Here is a 13,954-nt window from a genome sequence, read left to right as displayed (position 1 = left end):
CTATAAACTCCACTCAAATAATTTATAACTAATCCAAAACTACCAAGAGTCACCACAAAATTCAAGAGAACCCCAACACATCACATAAATGCAAACAGTTAAATTCTTGTGTCACAGAGCATTGTCCAAAACGGATCATTAAGAAAAATTGATCTGAATTCCCTAAAAAGTAGCTATCACACAAACCCAAGTGTTTGACACCAGATCTCCACACATTTTTAAACCTCAGCAGCAGCCCCAGGAGCACAAGACACCAGGGTGTGTGGTGGAGGTACCAATTTCAGTGCCTGTACTCCCACATGTGCTAAAGAGAGAGCTGCTGCCAGGGAATTCCTTGGCACACCTTCCTCCTCCGGGATAAAAAAGCTTGACCCACTTGCCTAGGGGATGATACTTCCCAACACTGTAAAATTTAATAAGGAACAGTGTTCTTGTAAGCCTGCCAGGATCTAGCACTTGTGCACCTGGTAACTGAACTCATTCTCCTGCATCCTTTCCTGACTGTTCCTGTGGTTATTTGTAATTACCAGAATAACTCTTCCCCAGCAATGTCAACTTTGCATTAGGCAATTTCACCACATGTCAAAGCCACAGCCTTGACAGCACCATGCCTTTCTTTTTAAATAGGATTTTCTTCTTCTCCAGCTCTGAGCTTTGCTCCCTTTTGAGGCAGGGAATTCTCATCCATGTGCTCAACATCTGCTGGGAGGGAATGAAGGGACAGCCAGGGTCACCTCAGCTGTGTTCACTGACTGGGCAAGAGGTGAGTGAACAAAGGGGAACACAGGAAATTTCAGCTGAACACAAATGGTTTGCACTGTGAGGGTGCTCAAACACTGGCACTGGCTGCCCTGGGAGGGTGTGGAGTCTCCATCTGGGGAGACCATCAAAACCTGACTGGACACAGTCTGGACATGAGGCTCTGGGTGACCCTGCCATGGGGCTTGGGCAGGAGGGTTTCCCTCCCAGCCTCAGCTGGTCTGTGATCTGTGAGCAGCAAGCCAGGAGGAAATCAGGAGACAACTAAAAGCCATCAGCATGATTACCTCCCACACCCAGGAAGAGCTCAGGATCAGCACTCAGCTCAAATGACTGAGGTTCATAACACTCCAAGTGACTGAGGGGCTGGGATAGGTAAACCCTCATTAAACCAAAACACACTCACACACTCCCTCTGGAAATCGTGAATTATTTTAAAGACTTTTCCTGCATTTAGCACACACAAACCCCTCTGAAATACATGACTAGCTGTAAAATTTGCAACAGCCACACATTTCACAGCTCACTCTGGCAGGACAGCTGAGACAGCTGCTCTGGCAGCCAGATGCCAGAGCCCAACAGACACGAAACAGGAATGGCAGGCTTCACTCCACCTCCTCCAGCTTTTCACTGGGACAATGAACTTTTCTGTCCCCATCTGGGAACAGAAGATATGCTCTATTTATGTACATCTCAAAAGAATCCCCAAACAAACACCACAAGAAAAGAAGGGGAAAAAACCCCACAGAAAACCAAACACGCACCCAAAACCCCATAAACAATCTCCACCCCAGAGAGTGGCAGTTCTCAATACCAAAGACATATTAGCAGTATCAGCAGAGCCATGATGCTCCAGTTTTCCCTAAAGCCCATCAATTAAGAGTACATATGCATGGCTTCAAGGCTTTTGAGGTATAGTAAGAGGTGAAGATTACAAGGTAATTTAAAAGACAGCTGAATTTCAGAATTTGCAGGAAATTAGATTCTACAAACATTTTTCTTTAATTTGTGAGCCTCAAACACTATTTCTAAAAAGCTTGTCTGGTCCTTTTTTTACTTTCTAAGCCCCCAGACAGTAAGTCAAATTACTTTTATCTACAGTTCTTCATACACTGGTATGGAATTTCAGTGCTGCTCACACAGCCAGATGCAACCTGCCTACACTGTAAGGAAAGCAGAAATGCAGCTGCCTCTCTATGGCCAGTTATTTGTTCTATAACTGATATCAAGGGTATTTTCAATGGAAAATCTCTCCCAAACACATCTGTTTATATATAATTTGAGCCAGTACTTTTAGGTAGATTCAGGCACAAACTGTCAATGATTCTTCTTAATTTGACTGTTTGGTTATTTTCATGAAGTACATTTTGTGCTTTGTTCAAGGCAAGACATTTTCTTTGCCACTATTACAGCTCTACTAAGACATAAGAAAAAATGCTTTAAAGTCACTAATGGAGAGATAATCAGTGTGGCAGCTTTAATTCCCTAGCACATGCAAAACACCCTCTGACAAGATAAAAAACCAAAAAGCAGCTTTGTTAGCTTCTGATTTAACAAAGACCCTACTCGTTCAACAATTCCATCAAGTCTGACAGATTGTACTATGGTATAACTAAAATATACAGGCCTGTGCATCAGAGGGGATTACAAAGGGATGAGCAGTGGGAGGGCCCAGTGTTCCCTCACTGGAGCTGAAGGACTGGTACTCCCAGGGTGTGGCCAGTGGGCAGGAGGCCTGGGCTCCCTGAGGCTGGGCAGCACCATTAAAGCCTATTAATGCTCCCAGGACCCTGCTCACACTCATCACACGGGCTTATCTTGAGCCACCAAAGAAAGACACTGCTCACTTCACCCAGGTCTTTAATCTGACAACTGCACTCTGGCAGCTCACAGACCTTTCATGGCTCACACATTTATAAATGCTGGCTTCAGTTCAGACCAGCTACATCATCATGAAAATAATTATTCTCCACAGTTACAGTGACCTAGACAGGGGGACTGTAATTGCAACCATCTTCCTACAATTCACACAGAAGACTTTTAACTTAAAGAATACGGCAGTAAGAGGCAATCAAGCCATCAGGTCAGGAAAAAAGAAAAATGGAGTTATGCAAAAACTTTAATCTCTGCTGCACACCTAGCCTTCAGAATTACTCACATGGCAATTTTCAGGCACATTACAAATGAAATTTAAGGAAAAATAAAGCAAACAGCAGCCATGTATCACAGATGGTCTAAAGACTGATGCAGACTGAGCTGAAACAAGCAGCAATCAGATGTAGAGTAGAGATGGTGCAAACACTGCATTAGGTACCAACAACTTGACCATAAGAGAAGGTTCTGGGAATAAAAGAAACCCTTGAATAGTTTCACCCCAGATGCAGTTTGCATTCTGCTCTCTTACCTGATTTGCTGCAATGAAATGGGTGTTTTAATTTGCTGATAATAATCAGGATACTTTTTCTTGGAGGGCAAGTGGAAAAAGGGTTCAGAGATGAGCTGGCCCTGGTTATTACGGCAACTTCTGACTGTGTCATAAAGCTGGTACAGAGGATTGGAGGTGTCCATGAAGGAGGTAATGCTCTCAGCTTCAGACTCTCCCTCTTCATAACGAGCAGCAGCTGCACAGAGAGAAAAGGAAAACAGCAAACTCAGCAGGACAACTCAGAGTGGGTGTTTTAGTGGATAGAGGTCTGAAGCAGAAGAAAAGGAAAGCCCTCTCTGGCAGTCAGATTCACACCTCAGAAAATGACACAACACACAACTAATGAGCCTCAAGCTAACAAAAAAAAAAAAAACCATTTTATTGCAATCCTTTTGACAATATTCATCACAGCTCAATACAAAATTGTGAAGCTTGGCCGAAAAAAAAAAAGACACTAAAGCCTGATGATGCTCCTCTAATATATACAGCAAATGAAGAAGAAATAAATGTTTTACAGTGATTACATAATAAGCCTAAAAAATCACAGTAAGTATTTAAAAATTTCATAGTAAACTTTTCTGGTTATCTTGTTTCAGGATTTGGATGAATGAAAGAAAAGCTATGAAGAGCTAACACTTACTGCAGAAAAAATTAGGAGAAACATTACATGAAACACAGAAAGACAATAGGAAGGAGAAAACTGGTACTGGAAACACAGGATGGGAAGCAATAAATGGCCAATCCTTCTACACTTGCAAGTCACATAAACAGTGCACTTTGTACCTTGCAGACAAACATAACATAAAATCTACACGGCTTTGCACTGCTAGAGTTAAATTATTCACCCCTTTTCCCCTCTGAGTCTGCAGGACAGCCTGGCAGATGACACACTGAGTCATTCAGCTACACAGGTCTCTAACACCAGGTTTCCAGCTGGCATTTCCATTACTGCTCAGAGGAGTCTGCCACAGCTTCAAGCTCTCTATCCACCATCAGTAAGGTCATACAGAAATGGTGACAAAGCCAGGGGACACTCAGGGTGTAACAACACAGTGCTGTCATTGCTGCTCTGCAGCCTGACACCAGATCTACATCAGGTGTGGGACCTACCAGGGTCAGAAGCAAAGCTAAAACACAACCAGGCATCAGCAGATGTGCAGACATGCAATGAAGATGTGCATTACTGATTTGGGGAGACACTAAAATTATCCTAATGATGCCAATCAGCACCACTTAATGACCCAGCATCTACTACACCACAGGCAGCATGCAGGAGCTGGACAAAGTAACTCAGGTAGAAACAAACCACTGGAACTAGCACTGAATTCAGGTGAAGTTTCAAAACTAGATTATGATTTAGTTTACTCAAACAGTTTGGTCTGTTTACTCAAATTGCTCAGTTCTGAGTACTCCACCAAAAGTAAGAAACAAACTGAAAAAGCAGAATAACTTGTTTCTATGAAAGAGAAAACACAAAGGGACTAGTCAAGTATTTGCTGCTCTCTGCTGCGTGTGAGCCAGCAACAAAACAGTTCAATACCCTAAATAGGAAATGTACTTTCACTGTGTTGAAAGGAGGCATTCCCTAAAAAGAAATCTAAGTAAATTAGATATTAATTAGTGATTTAAAAGTGTAGTAAAATGAAAGCATTTATGTATTATATTTTTACTGTATTTTTATATTGACATAATAAACAGCTACAAATAAATATATATATTATATTTATAAATATATATTATACTTACATAATATACAACTATAAATAAATATACAGCTACATTTTCATTATGATGTGCATGTTCTTTAAAAATTATATGTAAACATATTTTTACATATCTAGAAAATTATTCTGATCTCCTAATATGAAACCTGCTCTATTAAGAGCCAAAGAAGAAATTATTATTCAGACCAGAAGACAGAAAAAAAATTATTTTTGCAATAATAATATTTTTGCTCTTACAGAGCAAACAATCTGATGCAAGACTGTACTTTCCTTAATGTGCAGTAGCACCAGGTCCCATATCCCCAGCAAGCACTGGCAGAGGAGAGGAACAGGCAGTTATTGCCCTTTTGTGCTCTTACCACAACTACAGTTTGCAGATACCACAAAAAACCCCACTGCCTCCTCTGTGGTCCCAGAGCACCCAAACAACAATGAATGCTCCAGGTCCAACTGAAGATGGTTGCCAGTAAAACCAAAAGCAGCATCCAATCTTAAACCATCTCTAAATGAGACAGTTAAAACAAAACACCCTTGTTTACAAAATTAAATACATGCAAGTAATACATAATGACCACCTATGCCTGCCTCTACAGACTTATAATGAGGAGCAAGGGAGCTGCTGAAGCTGCTCACAACCTTGTACACTGGGGCTGGAAATGTTCTACAAGCTCCAACACAGCAAACACCATCTGCAGCTGTCAGGATAAACTCTCAGTTGGAAACTGATATTGTTCATTGCTCAGGCAACAGCTACAACCAAAGAAGCTCATAAAGATTCAGCTCTCTGTTTCAAGGAGAGAGTTCTATTAATGTTCAGTCATGCAGCCCTGTTCTCATTTATTTGAACAAGCATTAGAGGAATGAAAAAAAAAAAAATGAGACAGCAGAGCAATCAATAAAAATACCACTTGGTTTAAAGAAAAGCCCTTGTCACCCAGAGACTGGCAGCACAGGGCTGTCCAAGTAGTACACTGGAAGCACAGAAAATCTTAGGGGGTGACAGGTCTGCCAAAAAAAATAACATTGCCTCTTAGGTGAATGCAATAAAGACAGGAGAGCTTCAACAGCAGCAAGGCAAAAGCCTCATACACAGAGAGAGCTCTTAAAAAAAATTACAATAATGTCCATAGCAAAGGTGGCACCTGAAAGTGGTTTAATCAGTGCAAGGATTTAAATCACAAAAACATAAAAAGCTACATGTTTTTACAGCACTGCAACTTGAAAAAATAACAGCTAACAAACAAGCAAAACCCAGCTAATAATATTACCCACACCTACCAGAAACTGCTCTGAAGCAGCAACTGAATTCTGAGCTAACCAGGAATCAAAATGCTTTTGCTTACAGCAAGAACTAAAATCCAAAAAATTCTACATATCATCCACTAGAAAACTGTGGAGAGTACAGCTCAATTATCAGGGAAGAAATAAATGCCTCAATAATACATATTGAACAGATGCATCTTTCAACATCAAAGAAGAAATAATGTAAACAAAAAATTAAACAAAGAAACAATTCAAGCACTACCCATCTCTTTTGCTGTATGGAGCACCCAATCTCTTCTCCAGTAGCTCCTCTTCTGTTCCATTTTAGAAGGAATAAAACCAGGCAGCAGCTTGCTAAAACTTGGGTAAATATACTTGAAAATACACAGAAAATTCAAAGTATTCCAGCAAGCTTGGCCAACCCTATCTCACTAGCTGTAAGAGTCAAAGGAATTACACACTGAGTACAAAATATTTTTGAAATAAATGTAGCTGAGTTTATCAGGAGCTCTACAGATTTGGTCATTGAAAACATTTCAATGAAAGGAATTAGAGAAACTGCATTTCAGCTCCTACCAGCCAAAGCTGCATCCTCATCGCTCTCTGATCCATATTGCAGTGCCATGGTTATTGCTGATAAACGATCCCCTTGGGCTGACCTTTTGTTACTATGAAAGAGAAAAAGTAAAGGAATTTTAAAAATGAAAAGTAAAAAAAAAAAGAGAAAATTATAATGAAAAAAAATGAAAGAGTTATCACATTAACAGTCACCCAGAGTGTGTGAGAGCAAACAAGTCATGGCTCCATAAGCAGGAACACAGCTGTGACTAAAGAAGGCCAAAGCCTGTAACAGGAGAAATTCTTACCAAGCCATGAGTCTGCCTCTATTTTATGAGCTGGTCCATCCAACACAGTCAGAAAACTGAGCTCCAGCCTACTGCCTTCTATCCTGTTTTGTATACCTGAGTATTTGATTATTTGCAAGAGAAAGGGAATGATAAGAAGTCTCTCCCAATTAATAACTTTGTTATTTGATCCTGTTTTATTGGGATTTGTCTACAGGAAAGAATTCAACACACTAAAAGCTGTATATTCTATCTCCTCCCATTGCCTCATCCCCACCTTTGGCATTTTCAGCACACACAGTGCCTGCACATGGAGCAGCCTCCTATGCTTAGGTGGAGTAAACTGGCATCCACCCTGGCTACAGTCCCTTCTAGACTTCTTCAGCATCCCTCTCTTTTGTCCCAAACCTGGGGCACAGCATTTCATACCACACTACATAAGCTGTGTCTGACATTCTCTGCCTTTTTACAAGATCAGCTCTTTAGGCACCTCCAGAAATGGGCTCAGCCTTGTCCTGCAGGGGCCAGGTGAAGACTGGGAAAAAGCAGATGGGCTGAGGGCATGCCTGGGCCCTGCACTCTCCTACAAATCCTTTCCTGTCTTTTGATACAAACACACAGATATCATTTCCTCAGTGTGTGGGCCATCCCTCTAAAACATCCACTGAGCTCCTTCAGTCCATGACTCTGGAACCCATCTGCCCCTGCAGTCCTGCAGGGCAGCAGTGCTGGTGCTGGGCTGTTGCCTGATGAAGCCACTTCTGGTTCTGTCCTTGCTGTGCTTTGCCTCTTTTCACCAAAAAAGCCTCATTCACCTGGGCTATTTTTATTGCAGTACCACTGACAGGGTGTGCAAGTCCACACCTGGATCATGAGCACATCCACTTGTAGCACCTCTTCCCTGATGGCCTGAGGTGCCAAAGGCCCCTGGAGCTGCAATTCACCTTCCCACTGCCTGTGCAGATCCACAGGGGCCACTCCAGCCTCCGCACCCTGACCCAGCCCTGGCTGCTGGGCTGCTGTTCAGTGGCCCAGCCCTCGGGTCCATGGGCACCTACATGAGGCACTTCCACAGCCAGGTTCTGGGCTGAGCAGCAGCATCCAGGCCCAGCTGAGCAGCCCAGGTGGCTTTATCCCTGTGCTGCAGTGTCAGCTGCTGGAGCCACCCCCACGGAGCCCTGCCAGTATGGAGGACTGCACACACTTCCCAGTCAGCAATAACTACACTATCAGTGTCTTATCAGTACTAATCTCATCCTAATCCAAAGCCCAGCACCACAGCAGGTAGGAGGAAGAAAATCAAACAAAATTCAGCATTTCCATAGGATGAGGACCCAGCTTTTCCTCCAAGGGCACAATTTACTTACCGATAATATTTGTTAGAAGAATTTCTCTCATCCCCAACACTGCCTTTACCCTGTGAGGAAGGACCTGTCAGCTTGGAAGCAGCCAAATTTGATGCAGTCCTTAAGGCAGGAGAGGCAAGCCAAGGAAAGGGGGGAGGAAAAAAAACAGGCCCACCTTAAACCCATGAAAAGACGCAGCAAGAAAAAAGCTTTTTACAGAATCACATTGATAGATCAGCCAAAAAGTTCAGAGACAGATGTTTGGAAGCTAAAAGATAAGTGAGATCCTTTCAGTGCTCCAGCATTTATGTGGATGTTGTTTCTAAAGTCAGAGGAGAGTAACGTTTAGCTCAAGCATTGATAGCTGTACACACAGCTCAGCCTAAATAGCAGTGAAAGCAGACAACAAAATGTTCCTTAGCATCCAGATAAAGCCAATCATACAGGTCCAGTCATGTTTTATCAACACTTAAAAAGTCACTGTCAGGTCGGCTGACAGAGCATGTTATCAAACAATTCAATTTTGTCATTTTAAGGGAGGACAGTTAAATGCACCCACAAAGAGCAGTTTAGGATGGCAAAGGAGACAACGAGCTTTGCAATAAAAACCATGACTTTTGACACAGGGGCAACATATAAAGCTTAGGTTAGTAGCATTATGATGATTTGAGATTGAGCCATCAATGACAAAGAACAACAGATGCAAATTCAGAAGAAAAATACAGAAAATGCACTTGAAGTGAACTTACGAGGGAGTTTTACCCAAATCAGCAATAGGTAAAGAACTCCCCCCTTTAACACAATAAAACATTTAGGAATTTAAATAAAAATAATGATTTTGTGAAGCAGATTCTTGAGAAAGAAAGAAACAAACAAAACAGAGTGGTTCAACAGAAAAAGCAACCAGTGAAATACACAATAGCAGGTGAAAGGTTTGGTTTTCATGACACTTCTTATCCACATTTTTTCTGCATTCAGCCCAGTATTATTGTAGCCTGCTTCAGGCATTATTTTTCCCCCAAGTTAGAGAAACAAAGAAGGGAGCTGTCAATGATTCTGATAGATTACTTTGGGACTTGAAGGTCTATTGAGAACACAATACACAAGAGGAACATCTAGAATAAGGCAGCTCAGAAGTGGAAATGGGTTGGCAGTGCAAGAGAGGAATTCAGCTAACAAATATCAGTGTGATTTATCTGTCATCCCTTCTTACACAATCAGATTTTAAAGAAAAACCATTGAGCCTCAGAAATAAATATGAGACACACCCTGACATGCTGAGCTTCATCAATGGCCGACACAGTGAGAAAAATAAAATACAATCACAATTTAAATAGAAAACCTCTATGCTTCTGTGTAATTCTAGTTACTGCAAAGCAAACACATATGTATGTGTCTGTAGAATCCAAATCTTCTGGCACTACACATACTTTTATGAAGGAGAATTATTCACCTATGTGTCAGGAATTACTCCTTAAAGAGTATTTCTGCTTTTTATTTTTATATGTTCCAGCAATGATTCATCCAACCATGGGAAGGATGCTGATGCTGAACAAACCAACCAAAAAAAACACTTCTCAAAACACCAAGCAGTAAAAATCAACCAGGCAACTTCCACTTTTTTCACACAATAATCCTAGGCAACACTTCCAACACTGACACCATATACACAGAAAAAATTAAACTACCTTTCAGTTAAGTAAGGCAGTGACAGTGTTTCCAGCTGTACCATACCAACCTTGGCAGGAAATGACAACAGTGGTTTCCCAGCACCAAGTATCAGTAAACAGCTCCAACAGATAGAGATTCCACCTTGTAAGTTTTCAAACTCCTTGAATGGCTTGCAGGACATTGCTTCATTTTTTTGGGATAACTGACACGGCTCACATTGACAAATAATATCTAAACCTACACTTGAGTGTTGCTCATAAATAAAATGTTTATATGGGAAGAAATTTAATTGCATTTCAGTTAAGAAACATTTATAATGACTGCATCACTTCTCTGTATACTATGGATTTTCACAGGAAGAAAAAGCTGTTTCCTAAGTAAAATCACCCCATGAAACAAATAGAGCTATTAAATCTTATCAAGTGTTTTATACCTGCATATTCAGGACCAAATCTCTGATTCACTGATTAATAAATCTGGATCTTCAGGCTCCTGTGCCTATCTTCATAGCTAAAATTGCTTTTCAAACATGAGTGGATTTCCCTCTAAGTATCTTTTGCCCAACGTTCTGTTCCTATGTTTCTGCCCCTACCTAACTGTGAGCCCTTTGCTTTCAGTTCCTAACAAGGTTCAAGAATATCCAGCACTTCTCAATAAAACAAAGCATCTTGTTCCTCACTATTCATTTTCTGTTATTAACTTATAAACATGTGGAGGAAGTTGGCCATAACTTATTAAACATCCACTGACAGTATTTTTCATTATCAGGTACATCACAAAAATATTTCACCATAGAAGTATTTCAACAAAAAAAAGCTTTCTTTCAAAAACTATTTCAACTAATGTACAACTTATAAAACAACACTAATCTAAGTTTTCAAACCATTATTTAGCACAATACTCTCCACAGCACAATTAAGGGAATGTCAATAGAAGTTTTTATCTGAGATTATAGAAAGAAGTCTATTTGCAGTACCTGATTCGGAGACTTGACTTGGCCAACTCACTGTGCTCAATCTCAGCCTTTTTCATATTAAAAATCTTTTTAATTGCATTTGCATCCTGTCAATGAAAAGATATTTTTTTGTTTAATGTTGAAAGTGAGTAATATTGTAATCAAATATATCAAGCTACCTAAAGCTAAAATTAAGGTGTTTTTACATTTAGATATAAAACAATTTTGCATGAGAAATGAAGCATGGAACAAAGTCTGCCTGAAATACTCCCACACAGTATTTTTACAGTGGCCTGAAAAAAACTGAATAGAAGACCTGAGCAGCTGTAGGCTCATTTTTTGTCATTGTTGCACCCCAATTCTACAAAAAGCAATATAAAAAAGAAAAACCTTCTAAAAGCTATTTAAAAAATAAATTGCAATCAAGGTCTTGAGAGCTTTATGCCCAAGACTTATTTAAGGATCAACCAGCATAGAAAGTAGTTAAGAAAATCTGAACTCAAATGACACTATGAACAAGTGAAACTAACCTTGAATACTTGGGATCCAGGCTCATTGTAGGTTTTGGCATTCTTTGCCAGAAGATCTATGTCCTTGGCCATGGCATGAATGCTTTTATAAGTTCCATTCTATACAACAAGAAGCAGAACTGGTTAAAGTGGTAACCTTCAGACAGCATGAGAACTAAGCCAATAGTGAAAAAGCAAAAGAATTCATATTCAATAAAGGGAATATTCACAGAAAAACAACTTATTTGTAAAGACAACAGATAAGTATCTGGAAAAAGTAATCAAAGACAGTAACATACATATATGCTAAGTCTTTATAAAGCTCATGAATGCTAAGACTGAAAAAACACTTAAAAGAGAACAGTACCCTTATTTTGAAGAGTTCTGACAAAATGCTGTTTTAACCTGATTCTCTAGTTTAATCAGTCTGTGTCCCATCCCTACTATACGAAATGCTAGAATTACAGAACAGCATTTCAAATTACTGGAGAAGTAAGACGAAAAATGCATCAGTACAAAACATCTATTTATAGCACTAGAACAGTAGTAGGTGATAATGCACAAGCAAGCCTCAGTACTCCAATGTTTTACATGAGCAGCACTTGTCAAGGAACTGCTTTAAGCCATTAAACATCAAGGAACCCGAGATATTCTGGCTCAAAGCCAGAACTCCACAGCTCACAATCTTCCACACAGCTTCTTCTGCAGCACTAACCCAGCACAGAACATTGAATCACCACAGTGTGCAGGTTTTCTAAGAGCAGAGGGAAAACACACTGCCTTTCCTGCCACCATAAATCCTGACTTCTAACAATCCTGGAATGCTTACTGTTAAAAAAGGCTGTACCCTGACACATTAACATGTTCATACCTGTATCCTCTGGGCAATGGTTTTAAGATCTATGGGTTCCTTTATTATTGCATAATAATCTGGATATTGCTGGAAAACAGAAATAATTTATGTATTACTATAAACAGTCACAAAGTTTTTGTTCTAACAGCTCACAGAATTGAAGGCAAGAACAGCGTAAGCCCCAAATAAGGCAGAGACAAGGAATAATTCATCAATAAACTGACATAAGGGACCAGTTCTGACTGAAAATCAAATCCATGGTGATGGTTTTCAGAATATTTATTGTGCTGATTTCACCACAAAAACAGAACACCACTGTTTTGAAACAGAGCAGTACAAACAGGTGGAGTTTGCCACTGATGAGGCAGAAGCAGAGAACTGCACCCTGAGCGTGGCCATCAGAGACTGTAACATCAGTGACAGAAATGTCCAGGCTTCCAGCTCAGCAAACAACCTACATTTTAGTAAATACTCACCACTTTAGAAGGAAGTTTCTGAAACAGTTCACTTATAAGTCGTCCTGAGGGGTTTGTGGCAACAGCTATAGCATCAAGGAGCTGTTCCAGAATTTCCTTCAGGTAACCTGGAGATGACTAGTGTAAGAAACAAAAATTACAGAAAGTTTTAATAGCAGGCAGAGTGGAGGGCTTCAAGTTGTGCTGAAATACAGGAACTTGCACTTCAGAGGCAGAAAAAATCAGCTATGAAATACAGATGCAACTTTTGAAGACAATATTGTTTATGCAGGTAAAGGTACACGAAAAAACTCTGATTTCAGCTTTACACTGCAGACTGTCAGACACACATCAAAGTTACTGAAAATGTGCATCCCAACATCACAAAAACCAGGCTAGTCCAAATTTCCTCTCATAACACTCCAGGAACAGCTGCACTGACTGAATGGGGCACTTGCTGATAACTGATGTCATTAGACATGAATCTTGCTTGCAATAAACCTCAATGTTGGCATGAACTCAAGCACACTTCATATTATTCCAACTAAACCAGAACCTTGCTTTGCCCATATCAGAAACCCTCACAGCTTTTTTTGTAGGCAAAAGAGAAACACACATATAATGCTGTGAAGTGATTAACTAATAAACCTGCATAAGAAATACCCTTTGGGGCACAATTTAACAATGAAAATGTTACTCAATGAATTTCACCCTCTCCGAGTCAGCTGACATCCACAGTTACAGCCTCTCCCTTCTGCAGCTGTCATGCCCACACTTACTAATTCAGAATTTGCTTGATTGTCATGTCCTTCTTCATCATCATCGTCCTCCTCAGCATCACCTTTCTGAACAAATTCATTTTTTGTGCGCAAATACAGCTCCCATAGTTTGCAGGCAGCTTTATATTCAGGAGAATCTGGCTGCAAAAACAAATCAAACATTCCAGTCAAAATTCAGGGCATTCTCATCTGAGGGAAATTTGTAAGTTACCAGCTGAAAGTTATTAAATATGAGTAATAGAAAACTTGGGAAATTCCTGCTTCATTTGTTCTTTGACAGAGGAGTTGAGAATCACAATAAGCATTAGAAAATATAACCCATATCACTCAAAAGCATCCAAGTCTTCAGAAAACTCTGCAATAAAACTAG

At 40.2% G+C, this 13,954-nt stretch overlaps 1 protein-coding gene across 8 annotated transcripts in view; it reads right to left on the bottom strand.

Annotated features, from left to right (window-relative positions):
• The window catches only part of PBRM1 (polybromo 1), a 56,741-nt gene that overhangs the window by 35,465 nt on the left and 7,322 nt on the right, over positions 1 to 13,954 (bottom strand). For all 8 annotated transcript variants that reach the window (XM_059856295.1, XM_059856287.1, XM_059856290.1 and 5 more), the window contains exons 5-11: positions 13,585 to 13,725; positions 12,827 to 12,943; positions 12,369 to 12,437; positions 11,519 to 11,617; positions 11,010 to 11,095; positions 6,748 to 6,839; positions 3,164 to 3,380 (exon numbers count right to left, since the gene is read on the bottom strand). In XM_059856295.1, coding sequence (XP_059712278.1) covers positions 3,164 to 3,380; positions 6,748 to 6,839; positions 11,010 to 11,095; positions 11,519 to 11,617; positions 12,369 to 12,437; positions 12,827 to 12,943; positions 13,585 to 13,725 — 821 coding nt within the window. The remainder of the gene's footprint in view (positions 1 to 3,163; positions 3,381 to 6,747; positions 6,840 to 11,009; positions 11,096 to 11,518; positions 11,618 to 12,368; positions 12,438 to 12,826; positions 12,944 to 13,584; positions 13,726 to 13,954) is intronic.

This window comes from Haemorhous mexicanus, chromosome 11 (assembly GCF_027477595.1).
Source record: "Haemorhous mexicanus isolate bHaeMex1 chromosome 11, bHaeMex1.pri, whole genome shotgun sequence".
Taxonomy (NCBI): domain Eukaryota; kingdom Metazoa; phylum Chordata; class Aves; order Passeriformes; family Fringillidae; genus Haemorhous; species Haemorhous mexicanus.
This window is presented reverse-complemented; position numbering and strand designations above follow the sequence as displayed.